The 24,685-nt window shown below is 41.7% G+C and overlaps 1 protein-coding gene across 5 annotated transcripts in view; it reads right to left on the bottom strand.

Annotated features, from left to right (window-relative positions):
- CELSR2 (cadherin EGF LAG seven-pass G-type receptor 2) overlaps positions 1-7,201 on the bottom strand; it is a 104,577-nt gene extending 97,376 nt beyond the window's left edge. For all 5 annotated transcript variants that reach the window (XM_087719879.1, XM_087719881.1, XM_087719878.1 and 2 more), the window contains exon 1: positions 4,287-7,201. In XM_087719879.1, coding sequence (XP_087576005.1) covers positions 4,287-7,137 — 2,851 coding nt within the window. In that variant the 5' untranslated portion in view covers positions 7,138-7,201. The remainder of the gene's footprint in view (positions 1-4,286) is intronic.
- Between the last annotated feature and the right edge of the window lie 17,484 nt (positions 7,202-24,685).

Below are 24,685 nucleotides of genomic sequence, written 5' to 3' on the forward strand. Positions count from 1 at the left end.
CGTTGACTTTGCTGGTCAGAAAGTTGCAAAAGGGAACTACTTGACCCCGGGACAGCGCAACCATCATAAATATGAACCAGTTGCCAAGCATCTGAACGTAAATCACATGACCATGGGGATGCTGCAGTTAAACCTATAGTTGTAAGTGTCATGAGTCACTTGTTTCAGTGCCATTGTAACTTCAAACAGTCACTAAAAGAACTGTTATAAGTAGAGGACTACCTATATTTGGATGCTTTTTTAAGAACTACCAATCTGTTATCTGGCAATTTAGCTGAGTATTCTTGATTTATTGCTATGGCAGAAGAATCAAAGAAAACCCATTCTTTGCTGCAAGTGACCAGGCCCAGAGTGCCAGCTGCATCAATGTCTAATAGTGCCAGGGGCTTCCATCAGAGGCAGCAATATCATTCAGCAAGGCTCCGAAGGCAGCCAGGAGCCATGGATATTATCACTCCTCTAATCTTGCCACTGTGCAGTATTCCCCAGTCCCTGTTTGCCTATCTCCACTAAGCAGGTGCGATCTTTAGCTACCATGCTGGGAGTTTAATTGCTGAAACCCAGGGCAGCTGCTCTTACACATCTCCAAATTTGTTTCCAGCAAGCAGGCCTATCATCATCTATGCTAGAGAGGGTGATATTAATGGGGGTTGAGGGGTGAATATGCAATGATACTCCTGGAACAAAGAATTTCATTCCCCCCCCCAACATATATTTGAATCTCTTTCCTTTGTTCTTCTGCAACATTTGGGATAATCTAGAAAATCCGACTGTTATTTTTACAAACAGGCAGGAAGAAAAAAAAATACCTTTCCTTTTAGGAAGGTATAGGCCAAAATCACTGTATCCTGCTATATTCTAGCCTTAATTGTACTTATTTAGTGTGAACAGTCCTTTAAGAGCCACAGATAATATTTCAATCTCAATAGCTTCAGAACAATAATATATCAACATCAATGTTCCTGAAAAGAGGTTGATAATCCAACAGATCTCAAGGATATTCAGTTGACAAATTTTGGTCTATATCTGAAGATGTAGTACTATGCTCGCTTGAAATAGGATTTTTTTTTAAAAAAAAGAATCAATACTGTTTGGGCTTTTATATAGAAAAATATGCTGTACGTTGGAACTAAGAAAGAGATACATACTGAAAAATATATTATAGACTAGAAGCAAGAAAATAAGATGCAATATTAATAACACTTTAATTATGAAGCATGCAGAAAATTTAGTTATGTAAGAAAAATTTGATAGACACATACATTAAATTGAAAACATGTAATTCCTTTTATCAAACAAAAGGAGAGCAAATGTCAATATGTAGAACCTGCAGGAAAGCATATTCTCCAATGTGGGAGGATGTTGGTGTTAATAATAATTAAGCAGTAAAGTTTTATTTTTATTTAAAAAGTATACAATAACTCAATAATAGCCTTCAAATGGTAAGGTAAAACCGGTCAATTGAAACTACAATTCTTGGCACATCTGCAATCAATCCACACATATCTACATATATTTCAGTGGCAAAGCCTGTAAAATTTGCCACTGGCATTTGGTTCACTTCAAACTGAGTTTGCTCCAACTATCCATCATTATTGCTCCCTGAAGGTAGATACCAGCAGCATCACATGCAAAATTTGGACCATAAATGTGGCTCCATAATTCCTACCAGAAACCTGGTAGAACAGGTGTGACTACAACGACCCAAGAAAGAAATAGACAAGTAATGACTAGTAAAAGTTATTGCTGAAGGAAAATAATTTTGAGTGCTGGTCAGGGTAGACACTCTCTAAGTCTATAGGGAAAATGAACATTGCCTAACCAGAACTAACTTGGTGCATAGTTAAAACATCATACAAAAACTCAACTGACTTTGACGAACTGACTTTCCTGATAGAGGAAATTGCCACGTGGAGATGCTATAGAAGTAGAGACTTAAATGTTTGTAACCTATTCTCTTCTGAAGAACATGGGACAGAGCCTTTTTCTCCGGATAAGTCTAATAATGTAGGCCACCAAGTTTGTTCTAGGAAAAGATGAACTATGTCTTGTACCAAGTGGGAGACGTGACATAAGTGAGTTGTGAGATTGAGGATTATCTTTTCAACCGTGGAGATGGAATGAGCAACAGACACCATTGTAGGCTTTATCTGGTCTAACCAAATGTGCCACCTCCTTGCATTTGCACCATCAATGCTAGTTCTTCGCTCATATACTCAATCATTTGGAATGGGCACAATTGGTACCATCTTAGCCAAGGGCCATTCTAGTATATGCTCTGCCTATTTCCAGATCTGATTTTTACAGTCCAAGGACTTGCAAGAAACTAGCTATTTCATACAGCTCCCAAGCGAAATACTAAGTCAGGGACAATGTAGAAAATGAAACGGGAAGAAGCTCCAATTGCCAGAGCCCTCTGAAACACACAGGGTACAGTGATGCAGGAAAGAGCTTGCCAATAATGATGGTTGTAGGGAGGCTTTTGAGCAAAAAGCTTTAGCAAAATAAAGTCTTAGCAAACCGTAGCACACAGAAACTAACCAGAAGTCCTGAAATGCCATATCTCTAATCATCTAAGTCCTGGCCAAAACTATTCTTAAATTAAAGAATTAATCCAGCCATATTTGCTCCCACTAGGTCCAACTATAGATAGAGGACATAATACTAGGAAAGCCTATTTTAGCTAAAATAGTTTATAGACAATGTTATAGGTTTAGGGTAGAACTCCAAGTCTTTGGCAGCAAAGACATCTAGAAAGCTCTAAAACTTTCCTGACCTCTAAAGATTGTCTGAATTTTCATAGCCCAGATTTGGTAGCCCTCAATAAGGTGACTTGACATAAACTGACTCTGAACATGACCTTTCTCTTTTTAACAAGCTACGCAGAATTACATTTTTGTCGTGCATAATCAAACGTATAAAATATTCCTGCCATTGCAGAACTTTGTCATTTGAACATTTACAATCTTAAGATTTTATCACTGGCCCTGACACCATCAATGGTTTCCTTTACTTTTAGCTATATGTTACTTATAACTATCTATCTGTTGATGCCTGCAGCCCTTGAAAAGCTCTGAATTGGGATAGTGACATTTAATTTAAGTTAATTGCTAGGCATTAGGCACCCTAATAAAGAGGCAATGTAAGAAAAGAAGAGCATATGGCTAATTAAAGGGGTTGTATCTTCAGATCCCCTGACACATTTCTTCCACAGTATGCCAACCTGTGGCACAAATTTAGCAGAAGAACAGCTTATTTGTCTGCTCAAGTAAAAATAGTCTCCAGGCAGCGTAAAGACTAACAAACTTTCAATGGCATAAATTTACATCATCAAGGTTTTTATGGGAACCCCAAGTGGCAAATACAGACAAACTATCTGCTAGCTGCTTTATATGATAACCAAGTCACTTTGTGACAACCACACCAAATTCTTTTCTTCCTCTGCTTTCTAGCACTGACAGAAGAGCATCAATTCCTACTTAGAAATATTCACAGAATTCATTCTCCTGGCATCTCATGCAATCTGTCCTGGCCACTAAAAAGCGATTTTGATGCCTTCACATCATCATTCAATCTAGTCATATATGAGACAAGTCAATCCTATTTGGGATTAATTTTGAGCAATTTGACTGATTTCAACAGAAAAGAGAGGAGGAGGAGATTATTTTTCTGGAAAATTGGCAACATAGAGAGAAGGAACTATTTTAGAATGAAGACTATGACAGTCAACTGGGGTAATGCAACAAGATTAATTGTTTGCATATTCTTCAATCCCCACCAATTCTACAATGTCTCTATCAAAAGAACCCAAAATGAGAGACTGGCAGTTGAATTTCTAAAAGGTGTCATCCATCCATTTGCACAACACCTATAAACTTAATCAAAGATTAGGGGTCAGCCTCAGTGATTTGTTTTCATATGTGATTTTGTTTCCTTTCTTAATTACTATAATAATCTCTATAGCTATAGCTTCTCAATTGGGTAATGATGAAAACTTGAAGTAGAAATTGGATAAAATAACTTAATTACTTCCTTCTGGTCTCTACAATTATGTTCACATTGCTAACCACATTTTTTAAAAAATCTGTATTTTGTTAGCCAAGCCACAATTAGCTGGATTCACACATCACATAAGCTATAACTACAGGTGATATACCAGAATGGATATAACCATGACTTATAAAGTTATAAACCAAATTTTATTATAGCCTAGTAGTATATGCGATCCCAGTCCATAAGCTGATACAAATTCAGACTAGTATCTCCCACACCAAAACACACCTTACCTGTTACAGAAATTCTCATGGTTGCCTCCAAAGGTCTATTGTTATCCAAGGCTCTGCTCAAACGTAGTTCTCCAGTACTGTGGTTCAAGAGAACAAGTTTCAATTCATTGCCTTGCTCAAAACTGTATGTAAGACTATCAGAAACATCAGGATCATAGGCTGGGATCTTGCCAATCACTCCAGTGGGGAAACTGCTGGACTTGTTGGTGATGTAGTTATTGAATATGATCTCAAAGTTCTTCAAGACTGGAACATTGTCATTCTTATCCAGTAAGCGAACATGCACAGTAGCCCGGCTTACCAGTGGAGCTGAAGTAGCTTGGACTACTATGACATACTCAGACTTGGTCTCATAATCCAAATCCATCAGTGCTGTCAACTCTCCTGAGAAGATATCAAGTTGGAAGACCTCTGGAATATTACCTTCCACTATCTGATACATAATTTGAGCATTGGTACCCTCATCTGGATCACTGGCAGTGATTCGGGACACCACTAAGCCTATTGGACTATTTTCTTCCACAAAGATGTCAAACTCATCATGCTCAAAGACAGGGGGGTTGTCATTGACATCAAGAATAGTGACATGGACATCAATTGGAGTCCTCATGGCTGGTACTCCTTTATCAACTGCATATGCTCTAAGCTCGTAGAGTGGAACATTTTCCCTGTCCAGTCTACGCAACGTCCTAACAATACCAGAGGTGGTTTCAATTATGAAGTCTCCATCACCATCATCTCCACCCTGAAAGGTATAGAACACTCTCCCATTCATCCCAGAGTCTCTATCTGTAGCAGAAACCTGTAGGACACTTGTGAAACCAGGTACATCCTCATAGACAGATCCTTGGTAATTATCCCTTAAAAACTGAGGGGCATTGTCATTGACATCATTAACTAGTATTTCTAGATAGGTGGTATCTGATTTCTGTGGGATGCCATTGTCACGAGCTGTAATTGCCAAAGTATAGGATACTTGGTCTTCGTAATCCAATTCCATCTGAGTTGTCACAGCACCAGTATCTATATCAATTTTAAACTGAGGAATACTATCTTCCATGAAGTAAGTGATGCGAGCATTCTCCCCTGTATCTTCATCCGTAGCACTGATAATAACTACGGTTGTACCCACTGGACTGTCCTCATTGATGTTAACAGTGTAATGGGAGCTCTGGAACACTGGCCGATGTGTATTAGCATCAGTTACATTAACAAAGACCTGAGCTGTGTCAAACCGAGTGCCATCAGAAGCTGTGATTGTAAGAAGGTACTGCCGTTCTAATTTATAATCCAAGGGTAGGGCCAGAGTGATGAGACCACCACCACTCTGGCTGGTGATGGAGAAGCGATTGCGAGTATTCCCATTCGTGATCTGATAGGTGATGACGCTGTTGACATCCCGATCAATGGCTGAGACAATAAGAACACTGGTGCCCACCGCTGCATCTTCATTGAGACGCATGGTATATTCCCTTTGCGTGAATTCAGGATTGTTATCGTTGACATCCAAAACAGTAATACTAACACTTGCTGAAGAAGTCATTGGAGGGCTACCATGATCTCTGGCCTCAACCCCAAATTTATAAAAGTCCACAGCTTCACGATCCAAACCAGAAGCCACTACAATCCAGCCTGTGTTGTTATTGATAGTAAAAGGGAAATTGGGACTCATGTCAACCAGAGCATATTCAAGTCGGGCATTCTCCCCAGAATCTGCATCAATGGCTTGGATGTGAATAACAGAATAGCCCACAGGTACATTTTCCAACACTGTGGACTGGAAAGGGGTGCTAACAAAGATAGGAGCATTGTCATTCACATCCAGTACCTGGATGGTCACCAGCCCACTGATGTTGGAAAGAGGAGGCCTTCCTCCATCTTGGGCCCTAATGCGAAGAGTGTATTCCTTATTCATCTCATAATCAAGCTGGCTGACTACATCAATATTACCTATTTGGGCATCTATGTAAAATTGTCCCCGTGTGTTGCCACTCATTATGCTATAATGCACCATAGCATTGCTGCCTTTGTCCCTGTCTGTGGCATTTACCTGCAGGATGTGGGTATTTGAGGCCACATTCTCCGGTACCTGTACAACATAACGCTTCTCACTGAACTGCGGTGAGTTGTCATTGTCATCCTCCACTGTAATATGAATTGTGGCCGTGCTGCTGCGCGCTCCTGGGTCTCGGCCCTGGTCATTGGCCTCCACTATCAGCTGGTAGGATTCCACAGCTTCTCTGTCCACAAGGCCATTGGTACGGATGACTCCAGACTTGGGGTCAATCTCAAAGATCCTGTTGACCCCATTCCCGTTCAAGATGCGGTACAGGATGTTGGCATTGGGGCTGGCATCACCATCGGTTGCTCTCACTGTCAACACTTCATAGCCAACCTCAAGGTTCTCCCGCATGCTCTCCTTATACTCCTGCTGCTCAAACACAGGATCATGGTCGTTGGTGTCACTGACAGTGATTGTGAGTGTGGCCAGAGCTGTGCGACGTGGTATGCCGTGGTCTGTCGCTGTCACCCGGAACACATGGGTGCTTTTGGTTTCTCGATCCAGCTCTTCAGCTGTAGTCACGGCTCCTGTCTGGGGATCAATGGCAAAGAAGCTGTTGGAACGGCTGTCGAAGAGAGCATCCATGGAGTAGTCCAATCGGCCCGCATCCCCCTCATCAGGGTCCACGGCCCTCAGCAAGATCACAGGTGTGCCTGCTGGTCTGTTCTCCGGCACTGATACTTGGTAGGTGGGCATCTGGAACTGGGGGCCGGTATTCACATCCCGCTTCCTTCTGCTGCCCCCCTCACCTTGGCAGCCACACCCCTCCGAGGGCCACAACTTCTCCATCTCCTGCTGTGAAGAGCCCACCGCCAAGAGCCAGTGGACCAAGATCTCCGTCTTCTCATCGCAGAGTTGGCACGACAGCCCCAACCGTAACGGGCGTCCCGGCCGGAGACACAGGGCTCGTGGGGGCAGTATCAATTCTCCCTGGGGATGCAACGGCCCACGCTTGTCTCTAACGTCGTTTTCGCCTTCGCTGCCGCCGCCGCCGCCTTGCACCGCACACCTTAGCTGGCAGCCGCCCCGCGAGCTAGCGGGCGGCAAAGGAATGTGGGTGCCCGGTTTCAAGCATAGAGTCCGGCTTCTCCCTCTGCGGAATCGACCGGCCGGAACCGGGGCCAAGAGAAGGTGGCTTAACAGCAACAGCTCTCCATCCTCGCCCGCCGCCGCCGCCGCCGCCGCCGAAGCACCATCGCACCGCGGCCCCAGCAGGTGCGCCCAGAGGCCGCGGGCCGGACGCGAAACCCGGCAAAGCCATAGCGGCGGCGGCTCGGCGCAAGCGGCCGGTTCGCTCCGTGGTGACAGCGGCCGCTCAGGCAGCCGAGGGTCCCTGAAGGGGGCGCAGAGAGGGGGCGGTTCGGGGCCGTCGGCGCGGGAACGGGGGATCCCCAGCGCCAGCAGTAGCAGCACAGCCCGGCCGGGGGCGCCGCCGCCGCCGCCGCCCATCTCCCACCGCCCGCAGTCCGGTTTTCGTTTTGTCCGTCCAGCGATCAGCAATTGCGCTTCATGCCAAATGGGAAATCCGAGCCGACGGGCTCCCCCCCCGCCGGGTTCTCCCGATGAGCCCGAGCAGGTCCGCCGCTGCCTGCTCTCCCGCCGCAGCCAGCTAGCTAAGGTCTAGCCGCCTGCCAAGCAAGCCCGGCTCGGCTCCGCTGCGGCAGCAGCTCTGCGAGGCTCATTTCCATAGACCTGCGGCTCTTAAAGGAGCCGCGTCAGCCCTCGCTGCTGAAAAAGCTGGTGCGCGGTGGGGCCTCCCTTCTGCACGGCCAGGTTCTCCTCTTGTGGGCAAGCAGCAGCCTCGCGGCAAGAGGACTTCTCAGGCGCCTCGCACCTCTGCTCGAATGGCTGTGATCCGCCGCAAAAACGCAGCGCGTGCACAGAGGAATCCGGCCCTTCCCTGAGTACCTTCGACCAATCAGGTACTGTCGAATCGCGGCGGGGAGGCCTCCCGACGTGGCGCATTTCCAAGTTCCTCACTGGAGACCAAGGTTGAAAGGCAGCCTTGAGTGCTCAGTCCTGGAATCCCAAAGCAGCCACAAACAGCCCGCCTGTGAATGTGCTTTTCCTTCACCTGTTTGCGAGGGAAACAAGAGCACTTCTTTACAAGGGCTGTAAATCCAAAGAGGTTGCCCAAAAATAATCTCTGAAAGGACGGGAGGGGGACAAAAAACATGGTGGGGGTGAGAAATGGAAAACAACTGGCCCTCCCCAATGTTCTACCTTGTGAAAATGGGATAATTTCACAAGAAAAGCCATCTTAAAAAAAAAAAAAACACCAAGAGGAGATGATTCTAGAAGATGGTGTTTGCATGTTGACTATTTCTGAAAACCTATAATATTTGATGATTTTGTTTATTGTCATAATTAATCATTTGTTATCGGTTATTATTAGCAAATATAATCTTATCAGATAGGCTCATTTTGGTCAACAAGGGTTGTTGGGCCACTCCAAACCAGCAATTGTTCTTTATATGTACAAGGTATGTACAGATATGCATAAAGATCAGCTGACAAAAAACGGTTCGTGTTTGGATCAGCAGGAACCATCTCCAGAGCCCTGCTGAGATAGGATGCTCCTGGTTGTCCACAAAGAACCTCTTGGCAAAAGGGTCCCGTGTCATGTGTCTCTTGTGAGTCACAGCAAGAAAGGCAGTGTCTGTTCTGTAGTAATGGGGAGAACTTGATAGAAACCCCCAGAAAAAAAAATACCTCGGGTAGTTTCACACAGGACAAGACAGGAAGAATTCAGTTGGATCCACCCCAAAGCCTCTCTGGCCCAACATTGGGACCCTGCTTGAGTGGTTCTTCAAGGACCCATGGAAGGATCACCAACATGACGTGAGAATTCATATATCTTTTTTTATTTTTCAGCAAAGGTGGCTGGAGTTAATGTGTGGAATTTTCATATTCCATTAAGCCACAGATTCTTAGAACCATGAAGAAGCCACAATGAACAGATCTATATACAATGCAAAAGTATAACTTTTACAAACATGCAAATTAAGCCATAACTTGTTCAATGATTCCCCACTGATTTTTAATACACACACACACACACACACACACACATTCCCTGCTTTCAAATTCTTGAATTAAGTGTATCAGAAAAATTCAAACATTTGAAAATATTGAATGAAAGTGCTGTTTTTAAGAAATGATTACGGTATGTTTTGTTAAACTTAAAGCTTTTGAGTTCATAGCATCTTTCACTAGCAAATCCAATAGTTTACATTGTGTGAGATATTTTGTTTTGTCTTTCTTCTCCTATTGTCAGCTTACTTGGATGGTTTACTATTCTGAAAGAAAAAAATATGCATTCACATCACAATATAATATAATACATCATTATCAATGTCCCATTCACCTTTTCCTCTTAAGCTATACTCCCCAAACTTAATACAATGAAAGTCCCTTAATCATTGTGCTGTTTTCTACATTTTTCCCATCCAAAAACAATATTTTTGGGAGTACAGTAATAAAACTGCACATTATAGGAGAGAAATGTTAGTTGGTGGCAGAAATCAGGAAGAGCTTGATACCATCTCATGAAAACTTACGCCATTTAATACGATTTGCTAGTTGGAAAAGGTGCTATCAGGCTCCTGAAAACTCTACACAGTATCTCAAGGCTGCAATATCATAATTGTCTATGTGGGAACCACAGTATTGGCAATTTTTTAAAATTCTTTTCATGTGCATTGTCGTGTAAATTTGTAAGGATTTCATTGTAGCCAATGATTATTATATACATTAAAGATTACCCTACAGGGAGGTGTAATGGCAAAAAATATATAGGAACCCCTAATCTAATACGTATAACACAAGCATGAGCAGTCTGTTCTGCAGACAAGCAGAATTAATTTCTACTGAAGACATAAAAATAAAGCAAATAGATTATGTGAGATTTCAGCCATTAAGGTACATAGAAAACTGCCCTTCGGGTCCATATATCTCAGTTTGATTCTAAAGATGTTGTGATGAGTTACAAACTGAACTCTTCCCCAGCAGTTTTGGAGAGGCGGATGCTCAGCTAGTCTATATTGTAAAGCATGAAGCCTTTCCTCATCTGCTGCCCTAAAGATGTATTGGATTTGAATTTCTGTAATTCAGAGCAGTATGAATTGATTGCTATGATTCCCGGAGTGGAGATAGCTGGTAGAAGTCTGCACACCACCAACGGCTATTAGCAGAACAGTTTGGCATCTGAAGGACAACCCAGGAACTCACCTTGTAGTAATGTTGCTTATGCTTCTCAAAACAATTTTGTCAGCTACTCCTTTGAAATCTACCTGCATTCAGCACACAATTTATCTTTAGCAAATATATGTGTGAAATTTATCATAAGCCATTCAAAATGTGGCAGTGAATCCACATGCCACAAAGTTTCTTGCATGTCATGATTTGTCATCTCTCCTTCTTAGATATGTTGGTTAATGCTTTGCACGGCAGTTGTTTAGGCAAACTCAGTTGCTTGGCATAGTTGTGAATGTAGAGCCAGTAACAGTCCCTCGTGTTTTATATCAGACGGAAGGCATTAGGCTTGATCCTGGGACTATGGATCACTGGGGAGGCCTTGGGGGCAGAGATGACTCCTGGGTGAGGGGAAGAGCAGAAAAGTTGTGTGTGATGAAGCACTGGAACATGTTCTGAAGGAGCCAAAAAACATGCAGCAAATAACCCGGGACTAATGCATAAATTTAGAGGCATGGGGGTGAAAAGAAAGTCTGGACAAAAAAAAGTGAAAGGGGCCTGAAAAATATTTTCATTAAATTAATATTACATTAAATTAATTACATTTAATTAGTTGGTGATTTTGCTTTTCCATTATATTAAAAAATAAAACATGACATCTTTTGGAAAGGATGTGAAAACCACACCTGAGGCTTTCTGGGGATGTTCATGGCCTTGAGTCTCAAATTGTATACCTCTGCATTTGATGGACCATGTGCCTGGCCTGATCCAAATAGCATCTGATCATCCTAAAATCTAACTTCTTCTTTCTAACCCGTGAAGCTATTGATTAGGTCAACTCTCAATCTGTTCTTGGAATCAAGGCCGTTTTTCCAGAGAAGGTCTCGTTCAACCCATTGTTGTGTCACAGGGCTGGCCTCAACTGAAGAAGCCTGAGCTCAAGAATCTGTCTGAGTGATAAATACAGATAAGCAGAAACAGTAAAACTATGCTGGACAGCAACCTTACTAGTACCCACATGGTCCCTTATTTCTCCAGTCTCCAACAGCTGGTCCAGCCCCAGTAGTTGACTGTCTGGATCCAAAGTCACAGCAGCTAAGGGCTGGATTCTGTATTTGCCTTCCATCTCATTCATCTTTTTTCCTTTTCACACCAACTTTTGCAGCACATCTTGCTTGTGTACATTTTTGTATCCATGAGAAACCACAAGGGCTGCTCTTAGACTAGTCTTTCTTAAAAGGGCAATGCCTCTAGCTTTCCCACAGCAACACTCATTGCAGGTGCATGTATCTATGAAAAGTTCCAAATGCCATAATACCAGCACTATGTTTGTCATTTACATAATGGCAATGTGTCATCAATATTCCTATTACTCACAGTTGTTAAACGTTTTTAAATCTACATTCCAACAATCTAGATAGATAGATGATAGATAGATGTAGACATACAGACAGATAGATATGAGAGAAAAAGAGAGAGAGAAATGATAGATATAATTTTTAGAAAATGAACGTTGAAAGCCAATTCATTCTACAATATCATATGTAGACATACAGTAGTTAAATCCACCATAGGTCAGACACTGTAGCTTTAAAATTTGAAGCAACCTTTTCTCTTCTCTTGCATTTAAACATTTTTATTTATATATTTGTGCAATGGTTATTTGCTACATTAATTATCTTCCATTTTTTACACAATTGTATAAAACAAGTAACTGTACCAAAATCACCCAGGGAGCTTCCTTCATGTATAAAGCTGGACTTGAAGCTGGATTTCCTGGGTTCTAATCCAAGGCTTTAACTATTACATGCCATTGGCTTAATGCAATGCATTATTATTGGAGGAGGAGGAAGAGGAGGAGGAGGAGGAGGAGGAGGAGGAGGAGGAGGAGGAGGAGGAGGAATTTGAAACACCCAACTGTTCATGTAGTACTTGAAAAAAGCATTGAAAACAGAATGTATCAGATATTATATAAGAGTTTAGCGTTCTCCAATCTGATGTCTTCCAGTTGTTGACTTAAAGTCTCCCCAAATAGAGTTTGATTTCATAGATATGCCTGTGCAGTCATCTTCACAACAGTATATAAGTGGTTTACCAATGTCTTCTTATGGAATGACTCTTTTTACTTCTCAGTCGAGTAGTCTATAGTCGTGGAGTTCCCATCCAACTGCTAACCAAGCTACACCCTACTTAGTTTTACCAAGCTTGGCAGTGTAGCATTCTGTGGTACCGCATTCTGTGATTGTACCTCAACACCAATAAATTCCATCCTGTTAAAGGCTATATTAGAAAACAAAAAGAAACATTTCATCAGGTATTGCAGCCATATGCTCTATTCCCGAGAAATGCCAACTGATTTTCTTTATCAGCAGAGAAAACTTTTCAAATGGCCTTTCTGAACGATAAATTGGTAAGATGGTAATGTTCAATAGGGGCAACAAGGAATAAAATGCATTATTGCATATTTAGGTTTTATTATTTTAAAGAAATAAACAATAATAATGAGGCCACAGCAGCCATGCACACATAGTTTACCGCTTGTTTAAGCATTGTACAAGCATACTCCACAGGTGTTTCTTCACAACAGTAACAATATGTTGAAAATGTGAATTTCTTGGCATTTTTCCATGACAGCAAGGGAGACAGAGTATACTGTGCCTCCCTCTACTCCTTTTTATCCTCAGAGCAGAGCAAACATTTAAAAATATTTTGTTGGATACATGATGGATCTAGGCATGCTGGCAAGCTTGCAAAAAAGTGTCTAAAAAATGTTTGGACAAATAAAATGTAACAGATTGTCTTTTCATTTGTGTTATTTATGGTGCAACCCCTATAGATGTAGGTTGCTGGAATTGTAGGTCTGTGGTTTTGTTTTGCTTCTGTACATGTTTGTGTATCTATATGGTGGCTTTTAAAAAGTATGAGCCCATGCCTGCCCACCCTTTGTAACATGTCACTTCAACAGGGCTTACTTTCACTCATTCTATTCAATTTCCACCACGCTTAGAAATCAACAATTATTGTACCAGCAACCTAGCAAACAAAAAGAAAATGAAGGAGTCCAGTGTGGTAGCTGTGTTAGTCCTTTGCAACAAAATCAAACAATTTAAGGTGAACCAGTTTCACAATAGGGGGTGGGGGTGGAGTTCTGCCAAATTCTATATGGTGGCTGTGGAATTTTGGGAGTTGAAGTCGACACATCTTAAAATTGCCAAGTATGAAAACATTGTGCTAAGGGGAACTGCCTTGCTATAAATACCTTAGTTTGCAATGGAACGTTGACATCCAACTATAATAGGACAAAACAATGGCAAAAACAAAACAAAACAAAAACCTGGCACTGGTTTGGGTGTTTTGGCCACATGGCTCTCTGCACTTTCACAGAGCAAAGCTGAAGGCAAATTATGGAAGGTCTCCCTTAAATACTTTAAAACTCCTGTCTCAACCATTAATCGCCAGGCCAAGTTATTTTCTTGCCAAACCCCAATGAAACAGGCAGGCAAGCCAGACGGCAAGCAGGAACTATCAATGGATCCCAAGGATACAGTGAGGAATTTACCCCCTCCTCCTAGTCTAAGGAGTGAAAACAAACAAGTTAGACACCGCCATTCAGAAGAAGAATGGCCATCAATTAATTATACCCTGGATTTAGGACCCATCCTGGAAGGGTGTTGAAAGAATCTAGTACCATCAAGGAGACCAAGAAAGAGGAAAATTGCCCTCAGACAACTCTTATTTTTCTAAAGGCATCTTGGGATCTGAGCTAAGGATGTGAGGAGGTTAAGATTAGACAAAGAATGCAGGAAAATTGAACTATAAGGGAGGCAGAGATATCAGCAGCTCCTACCATCAGGTTGCATCACAAGTGGGGGGGTAGGTAGAAATAAATAAATTCACTTTCTCTAAGCAGACTCCAAGTTCCTTTAGGTCAGGAGGCCAAAGGCCTCACACAGATTTTGAATGGCATGTCAGGTGTTGCATTCCCCAAAGTAGAAAGATGTGGTGGTGGTGGGGCAATGTGATTTCATTTCATTTAGTTTTAATGAAACTACTTCTAAGGTTTGGCCTACTGATTTCTTGTGGTCTCAGATTGTTCACTACTCCAGCTAACTCAAAATGGAAAATTCTTGGAAAATCCTGATTATAGCTAAAATGTATATGCCCCCTCCCACATGCTGCTCCCTTCATCTTTCTTGTGGAACTCTACAACTTAGAAACACACTTATTTGTGTGTGCTACGTCTTCCTTTAAACAAGCATGTGATCTAATTTCTCTATATCCTGTTTAAAGTAGAATTTGGAAGAGATTGCCATCAGGATAAGATTGTGGGACAAAACCCTACAGTTTCACGGGTTAGAATCAGAGGTGGTATTCAGCAGATACTCAGCAGTTCTGGAGAACCGGTAGTGAAAATTTTGAGTAGTTCAGAGAACCGGTGAATACCACCTTTGACTGGCCCCACCGCCATCTATTCTCTGCCTCCCGAGTCCCAGCTGATCAGGAGGAAATGGGGAGGGAATGGAGATTTTACAGTATCCTTCCCCTGCCATGCCCACAAGCCATGTCATGCCCACCAAGCCATGCTCACAAAACCAGTAGTAATTTTTTTTTGAATCCCACCACTGGTTAGAATGATCCCAACCTCTGCAAATGCGGCAGGACTGTTCTAGCACATATTAATGTCCTACTCATTGCCTTATAAAATAAGAGTGGGGTGAGCTATAAATCTATTACACTTGGAATCAATATTTGGTGATAGTTCTCACAGTAACAAAACCAAGTGGCTTATAGAACTCCACAAAAAAGGAGCAAGAATTAGGAGATTCAATCTGTTCAAAATGTACTTTAAACAATTTGCATTCCAGATGAGAACCTCCTTGGTGTACTCTCACTATTGTCAAACAGCTTTCCCATTATGGTAAACCCACTCTAAAACATTTAGACACAATTCATTTTAAACCATTAAAAAGTTATTTAAGCTTCTTGTACTACTCCAGGAATATTCATAAAGGAAAGGCAAACTTTGCTGCTATTCAAAAAACTCTTTCATGATATTAATTCTAATACAATCTATAGATAACATGAGCCAGTAAAATTATTAGTCAGGAAAATATCCAAGCTCCAGCATCTGTTAGAAGATGAAGGGCTTTTTTTCCTCCTTGATATTATCAAAGACAATATTTAAAATGTCAATTTTTCATGAATTCCAAAGAATTGTGTAATAATCTTTTTCAACTTTGTCACTAAAGCAAGACTGGACTCTTAAAAGTGGAAACTAGAAATCCACCCAATGGAGCCTGGTATGAAACACAAATTAGAATAAATATATGTTGCACTCAGACAGTTGTCTTCAGCATCAAAATTAAATGGCGCTTTCAACCCTTCCCCACAAAAATCCATCCTGTTGTTAATTCCACTTGTAAAAAGAGATGAGGAATTTCCCTCTCTCTGTTTGCTGCTGTTATTAAACAATTGGAAATCAAGAGTCTTTGTCAAACTGTTGCAAATCACCTAGAATCTATGGAGGTGACCTCCTTACCACTGACTCCAAAGGCTTATGTCAATAGAATGGTAAATCAGAAACTAGTTTTTTCTCAAGAAGTTTGGCATTTAGCATTCTGATACTTTAAAAGTTGGCAGTTCTGGTCCTGAAGCATGATAATGACACTGGATCACCCAGCATTAGAGAGAGAAAATTGTTCCATTACTGCTGTTATTAGTGGAGCAGGTCATACTGTTGTGCTCAGAACATATATCCAGTGGGAAAGATAAATAAGTGTCAAATAACTGCTAATGCAATCAAATAGCATTGGCAATCAGTTGGTGAAGATGGCACTGGGGGGGGGGGGTCACAGTGCAAGAGAGGATTCCAGACTTCCAAATCACTTGACTGATTTGGAAACATAAGGCAAAAAGTGACCAACAGAGTTTTAATAAGCAGGCAAAAGGTCGCTTCAAAGCAAAAGTGCTCAGTTAAGCCAAGTCCTTTCTCTGCTTTAAAGAAGATGTCTCTGTAACAGACACCATCTCTGGAGGGAAGGTTTCTTGGCAGGAAGCCTTGCAGGTTTCTACACCAAAGCAAAGACAGGAATGATTGGTACAAATAGACCAAGAGCAAGACAGTCAAATTGTGGAGATGAGGCAATCTCAAGGTGACTGAGCATGGCCCTGTTGAAGCTGCTAAATCATCACATGGTCAGTTCTGGTCCCCCTTATGTACTGTTGGCCCTGTAGTGAAAACAAAGAACAGGAAATGTCACCCCTAGTGAGAGGCCCAGCCAAAAGAGCATTACTGTAGCATCTTTTGTGATGGAAGGACAGGGAGCTTTCAAACTTAATTCTTTCGGAGATGCCAACTGGCATGATTTTCTCCTCCCCAATCTTATTTCTATGCTGGATTGGCAATGAGAGGAAGGTGGTAGAGGACAGAGCAACTTTTAAGGCACCAGGGGTAGCAGCCCCTGTAGCAACATAAGCTTCTCATGAACCTCCCTGGGGATCTTACATCATGTAAGCCATCATGCAAGCAATCCTTTAGTGACTGTTCACAATTTCGATGGTAATGAAAAAGTAACTTTACAAAGTCCTAACATTCATAACCTTTGCAGGCCTGTAAAGCAAAGGAAAGCTGAAATAAGATGATAAGCACAGTTGCAGTTTCGCTTTGAAAAGACTTTACTTAATGACCCAGTTGCCAGTCCCAATTATGGTTGCTTAACAAGGACTACTTGTATTTATTTTGACCATACTTTGCTAATACAAAAACAACACAGCAGCTTGGTTCATATGTCACACTACACCATAATTCATGATTTATAAACCTTGCAACCTGCAAAGAAGAAGAAAACCATAAAAAACAATATTGAAATTGCAATAAAACTTCCATTCATCAACCCTGTCATGCGAACTCAATCTACATCCTGGGCCCATCGTCACTGATTTCATGAAGGCCAACAAAGTCAAGTCTATCCATATCTGTTCCAAAGGCAGGTGCTGCAACAGAGCAAGTCCCTTGGACTGCAAGACGATCAAACAGGCCAGTCCTAGAGGAGATCAACCCTGACTGCTCTTTAGAAGGCCAGATCCTGAAGATGAAACTCAAATACTTTGGCCACCTAAGGAGAAGGAGGGACTCACTGGAGAAGAGCCTAGTGCTGGGAAAGATTGAGGGCAAATGAAGAAGGGGACGACAGAGAATGAGGTGGCTGGATGGAGTCACTGAAGCAGTAGGCGTGAGCTTAAATGGACTCCAGAGGATGGTAGAGGACAGGAAGGCCTGGAGGAACATTGTCCATGAGGCCGCGATGGGTTGGACACGACTTTGCAACTAACAACAACAACAACAGAGAAGGCACATTTCTGAGACTCTACCAGACAAGACTATTTCACTGAGGGGATTCAGAGCGTATGCTTACTGTCAGATCTAATGTGGTAGGCAGAAACCATTAGAGTAGATATTTCCACAAGTAAATTGGCCCCATGCTATGAAGGGCTTAAAGGTGATGACCAGCACCCTGAATTGCTCTTGGGAGCCCACTGGGAACCCATGTAGCTCACTTAGCAGTAGTATTACATAGGTGTACTGTAATACACTCACTACTGCCTGTGCCACTACATTGTGGACCAACTGCAGCCTCCAAAGGATCTTCAAGGGCAGCTCCATGCTGGTTGCAGTAGTTCAATTGGGAGGTGACTGAGGCATGAACAAATGTGAGTAATGCCTTTCGATCTAAGAAAAGGTACAACTAAAAATGCATTTGCAAAGCTCTTTAGACAGGAGCCCAGACTCCAGGAGAACACCCAGATTGTGCACCAACTCTGATTGGGGGGTGGGGGTGGAGGGGTGTAATGTCAGTCAGAGTTAAATATGGCAAACTATGAGATACAGGTGGCCCCAAACCTCACAACTACTTGGTCTTTTCAAGGTTGAATTGAAGCTGGTTCTTCCTATCCAGACCTGTATTACTTCCAGGCACAGGGAAAGTACCTCCACAGAATAACTTTGATGGCCCAGGGCAGAGATGTGCAACTGAGTATTATCATCATACTGATTCTTGACCCTGTGCCAACATATCACCTCATCCAGTGGTTTCATGTAAATATTAAAATAGGAGTGGAGAGAGGGGAGCTCTGTGGCTCCCCACAAAGCAGAGCCTAGAGCTAAACATTATCTGTCCCACCCAAAAAACCCTATCAGGGCCAGAAGAATGCCATGATCAATGGCATAGAAAGTCTGAGATCAATTAGGGCCAAGAAGAAAAGTTGCAGACTGGATGAAAAATGTTCAATATTTCCAGGTTGAGGAATGATCTCTTGAGAAGGGAACAGACTACCACCTCCATCCGAGCACACACAACTGCTCCCTGCTGCAAAGAAGCATTTACCACTACGTGGACCGAGCTACATGTTACCTCCTAGGAGGCTTTGACTAAGCAGGAAGGAAATAGATTGGCCACTGAGAGCAGAACTCAACCACCCAAGGATCCTGTCCACTTCATTAGGAGTAGCCAAATCAAACTCAGCCCAGGTAACTGGACAAGACTCAGTTCCATTCATTTGTCCAAGACCAGCACTGACAATATAAATGGATCCAACTAACTTTAATCAACAATCCTCACAGTGGCCCCACAAGGGCTCTCCCAATCCCTCCTTCCCATGGAGGGACTGAATCACCCAGAAAGCATGATGAAAAGCAAAGGAACCACAGCCAATTTGTACCCACACAGGTTTGTTCTAGTTATTCCTAGGTGCCTAAAAAAAACCTGTAACATGGAATGAGCAATTACAGTCATGGCCAAGCAATGATTCTAGTGATTGCAGTAATTTGGAAAGAAAATCTTTGCATGCATTTGGCAAAGTGCCTACCAGGGAAGGATTGGATCTGCTAGTATGGGAGTAGAAGCAATTAGCTGAGTCGACCCCTAGGTCTATAGGATTTAGGTGGCCGCCTCCTTAGCTAGAAGCCAACAGAGATATTAAGGCAGTACTTTGTTCTTTGAACCTAATGAATAGTTTTATATTACTGATGAATGAAGCTGAACAGGTATGTTAGAGCTGAGCACATTGTGTGGGGAGAGAAATCCAAAATGAATGCAGCAGGGAATGTATGAATGGACTGAACGTAGTCAGTTAATGTCCTAAGAGTTTCCCTGGCAAGAAAACAAAAATTGACACCTAAAAATGATTATTTAAATTCCAGTTTTGCTGTTAGAAGAGCTCATTTATAAATCCTAATAGAGTTAGTGCCACAGTGAGCCTGCCAGCTAGGTTACGCAAGAGCAACTAACCCGTGTGGGATCGTACGCATACAATGATACATTGTGAAACCTACATATGAAAAGTCATCCAAATATGTGTGTATGGCTGGGTGTGCTAAAATAATAAAATAGAATAAAATAAAATTAAAATAATAAAATAAAATAATAATAAAAATATATAAAATAAAATAAATATGCTGTTTAAATATGCCTTGTTTAGAAAAGATGTAGCAGTGAGATGGAAGAAGGGATTCTGAAGCACTAGGAAACAGAAACTTATTGTTTCAGAACCCATCCCAATATTAGGCCAGTCCAGGGGGAATGAAGGCATGATGGATTTCTCACACTTCAAGGCAGCTTTTAGACACATAGGAGTAAGTAGTTTAGTAGAAACTGTTCCACTGCTAAAAGCTCTCAACAGTATAAAAATACTGTCGGTTATGCCATAGCTTGAACAATCCTGTCCATCCAAACCATCCACAGACAAAAATCAAGCCACCATGTGACAAGTACAGTATGAACTCATCCCCACCGTGTGTGTGTGTGTGTGTGTGTGTGTGTGTGTGTGTGTGTGTGTGAGAGAGAGAGAGAGAGAGAGAGAGAAAGAGAAAGACACACAGAGAGAGAGCGTGTATGCTTTTAGAGCATGGATCAGTTTTCATTCCCTTTGCAAGTCCTAGCTTAGGCTGCTGCTTTACAAGCAGGTTCATGTCACTGGGATAAGAATGATGAAATTGCCTTCAGGGTTGTTCTTTTAAAATTGGCAGGGAAGCAGCTCAGTTGGGGGCAAGAGGACTGCCTCTGTCTATGCCTTGTAAGTCACCTACCACTGAACAGACTCGGTGCAAGACTCTATGCTTTTCCTTTCTTTTTGGAAGCAAGGTGATTGCCAAACTCGGATTCAGTGGGACCCCACAGTGGAGGATAGATTAACCTACTTCCTACTTCCACTAACTACCCTGCTTAGTTCTCTTCATTTACAGAGTTTCAGAACTCAGGTCCCACTTTGCCAAAACAGGAAGCATCTGTCAATCTTGTATTTAAGGCAGGAGGAGTAGTGAATGTGTGGGGTAGTTTCTTGCCAGCCACTCTCCTTATGTTTGTGGATTCAGCCATCATTAGAGATGGTGAAATCCTGTTCACGTCCTTTTCTGACCCCCTCCCCCTCCCCAACAGGGTTGGAAGAACCAGGAATGCGAATTTCCAAGCCTGCTTTTTGAATTACAAATGGGAGCCTCTCCAAGCTGCTCCTTTTGTTCTCCTTTCTATTTAGCATTATTCCTCAGCATAGCTGATCAAAGAAAGCCAGGGACAAGTGCTCTCAGTCAGAGGGATGGAAAGCCAGTGGCCAATGAATGGCTACCCCTGGCTCTCTGGGTACCAGCTGCTCTTTCATGTGCAAAATAACTGGGCAAAACTTTTTTTTTAATCCCAGCTACACAATTAATAAGATCAATCCCTCAAAGTGCACAAGCATTTAATGGGCCTTACAATGTGGTCTGAAAGAAACACTCTCTCTCAAGCCAGCTTGCATATTCTCCTTCTCCATTAAATGCATCACAACCTGTCTACTTTCCCAGCTAGATACCTTTTACGAAGACAAGCCAGAAATATTTTCATCAAAAGAAAAATGAGAGGCCATTGATACTGATTACCATTTTCTCCTACTTTTTTGCTTGTGGCACAAGGGCAAAAGCGGGATTGTAATAACTCATAGGCTGGAAGCTGTGGCAAAACTTGCAATTGTGGAAAAGCGAGATCTAGATTACCATAATAACTGGCATTAAAGAAAAAACTCTGTTCATCTCACCACAGGATGAATCACACGAGGCAACCTGCTCGAAAATATCTGCCTGTGATGAAAAAGTTCTCTTGAAGTGTGAAAGGGACTCTCCATATGACCAGTTGTTGCTTGTGCAAAGATTGTCTATCCAAGTGTGGGAGGCCTCCACACTGAGAAAGCTGGTTTTGTTGCTGTTTTTCTTGTTTTCGCGTTTTCAGTTAGTCACCACATAATTGAAAAATAGGTTGGCATCAGAAATCCTGGGTTGGTTATCATTCAGGAAACTACCCCCAAGGTCTGATTCCAAAGAACAGAATTCTGTGCTAAAATCTCAGTGAAACAGACTTCTCTAAGAAACAGTCGGTGGGTTTCTCTGAGGACAAACATTAAGGAGACTTATGATTGTAGTAATCAAGTTGTCTCTAGAAGGTGAAGCTGTCCACACGGGCTCAGCACAGGGTCCTGACTGACAAGCGAGCATAATACTGTAGCTTAATGTTTCTCAACTTTGGCAATTTTAAGATGGGTGGACTTCAACTCCCACAAGTTCCCCAGCCAGCACAATGGAGATGAGATCAGTGCTAGGCTTTTTTCAAAAAATATCTAAAACTTGGCTTTTCTTCTGAGAGTGGGGGATTGCTTGTGTGGAAGTAGATATTAATGCACCTGGGGTGTTCTGATTCATGCATCTTTTACATCCATTGTATGTATCCGTATTATATTCGTATCTATATCAAGTACATACAAAACCTGTTACTGTGATTGGAGTTGCATGTGTATTCAATTCCTCACATTGCAGTTTTCAGAGAGTGAGTTAATTGTTGTTGTTGTTGTTGTTGTTGTTATTATTATTATTATTATTATTATTATTATTATTATTATTATTATTATTATTTTGCTTTATACGTACCGAGCTTGTCCCAGAAAGAATGTATAGTTCAGGTGCCCCATAATTCAGGCTGATATCCATTGGAAATAGAACAGGGCAGAAGACAGGCCTTCTATTCCCCTTAGCTCTTTTTCAATAGGCTTCTATGTTTTTGTAGACATTGTAGGAGAATCATGTTAGGCTATAGCAATGTGTCTCGACACAGGCAAATTTAACATGTATGGACCGATTCCCATGTGTGGATTTCAACTTCCTGCGATATGCTGGTTAGAAATTGAAGTCCACACTTCTTAAAAGTTGCTAAGGTTGATAAACACAGTACTAGCCAAAACCACCATGCATCTAATGAAGCGCTCTTGCTCACAAACGCTTAGGTCATTTAATAAAATTGGTTAGTCCAAACAGGTGCAATGAAAACCCTTCTAGCGTTTTTAGTGGCATGTGTGGGTGTGGGTGTGCATTTGTGTGACATATGGATTTTATTACATGCTTCCTTTCCAGATAGAAGCTAAAGTTGCTTTTAAATAGTAAAAAACATATGCATAGACTAAAGTGTTCAGAAGTGACAAGCAACAACATAATCCTTGAAACAGTTTAAAAGCAACTATACCAAGAAGCATAATAGCAAAAGATTAAAAGCCAGGAAGGAAAATTGGAAGGAATGATTATAATGATGGCCAGACACTCCATCATTTCACTCTAAGGCATTATTGCATCTCTTTAGCTTGTGTGCCACAGTCATTATGTTCATAAACTTAAGTTAAACTAAACAAGGCTGTACTTTACCATCTTCCCCATTCTTTCTACCACATACCATTTTATTTTCCTTTTTAGGCCAACAGTTCTCTTCTTACACACTAAGCTTTGCACAATGTTCAAATAAAACTGCTATGTAGTTAATGAAGTACCTATGCCCAAAATTCTCATCCATTCTTTTTAATAATAAAAAGCATGAGACAAAGCAGGTTTCCCTAAAGCAGAAATTGGAAAATAATAGCAAAATATTGGTAGTTTTCCTAATATTTAGAACTTACATACTGTAAACCCTAAATAGTTTCTGAGTGGGGAAAAAAACACCACCCAGTTTTTCTTGCTATATTGCACTAATGTTATCCAATGCAACTTTTCTCTCTTCTCTAAGCAGAAAAAAAAGAAAAAAAGAAATCAGCAAACTGGAGGAAAAAAATCCCATTAAAAAAATTGAGGCGATGCTATGATAGAGAGAACAATACTTGGCCATCATCATAAATGACAACAGAAGGAACTTTTTATGGTTAGCAATAAGGGTGAGCCATTACCAGATGCAGAGCAGATACAAGTTAGCAGCTGCTAACTAGGCAGGTGCAATTTCCGGATGTTCCAACCAATTACTTATAAATTGTGTTGATGCTACTCATCAACCCATCACAACTGCCAGAAAGAATAATTGTTGAGAATACAAGATTTTCCCCCTTTTTGTCTCATTATTTAGAACCTAGCACTGCTGCTAACTATTGGGCATGAAAGACAATTAAATGACTAAAAAGTTCTGCCAGTTACTGATCTACTTATTCTACCTCTAGATCAGGGGTGTCAAACCCGTGGCATCACGTGACGTATTGGGACTTCCCCCCCCGCTAAGCCAGATGTGGCCAGCATGTGACGCATCTGGCCCATGGGCCACAAGTTTGACAGCCCTGCTCTAGATAATAAAAATGTGATGCTTAAAGAATATTCTGCTAATGGCTTGACTGTGTTTATCAGCCATTGAGACCATCAAGGACATTTGTCAGTAATAAAATTATATTGCTTGACGAAGCTTGACTCCTGATGACTACATGGAGCTGTCTAAATAATTTCGAAGTTTGGTATTGCCTTCTTCCAATAAAGACAGAGAATCGCACAGCCTTACTTACTTGCTGGTCCAGCTCTCAGTCCTGGGATTTCCAAATTGTTGCCCATCAGCATCACTCTTGAGTGAGATGGGCAATGTCCAAATTCGATATATAAACAAAATGTAACTTTATTTTGATCCTGCTTAACTTTTCTGAGATCAGTCAAGATTGGTCAGATGCTGCCACCTGCTGAGAATCCTTCATGAGATAATGTCACAAATAACTTTTTTTGGCTCCCAAGTGAGGATCTATGGTGGACTACATGTTCCTGAATGTGTGGGGACAGCATTACGGTAGAAATTATGGTGAATTCTAACCAGTCCACTCTCTCCAGACAAGT

This window comes from Thamnophis sirtalis, unplaced genomic scaffold, assembly GCF_051295495.1.
Source record: "Thamnophis sirtalis isolate CommonGarterSnake01/CBP01778 unplaced genomic scaffold, rThaSir2_p1.2 scaffold_7, whole genome shotgun sequence".
Lineage (NCBI taxonomy): Eukaryota > Metazoa > Chordata > Lepidosauria > Squamata > Natricidae > Thamnophis > Thamnophis sirtalis.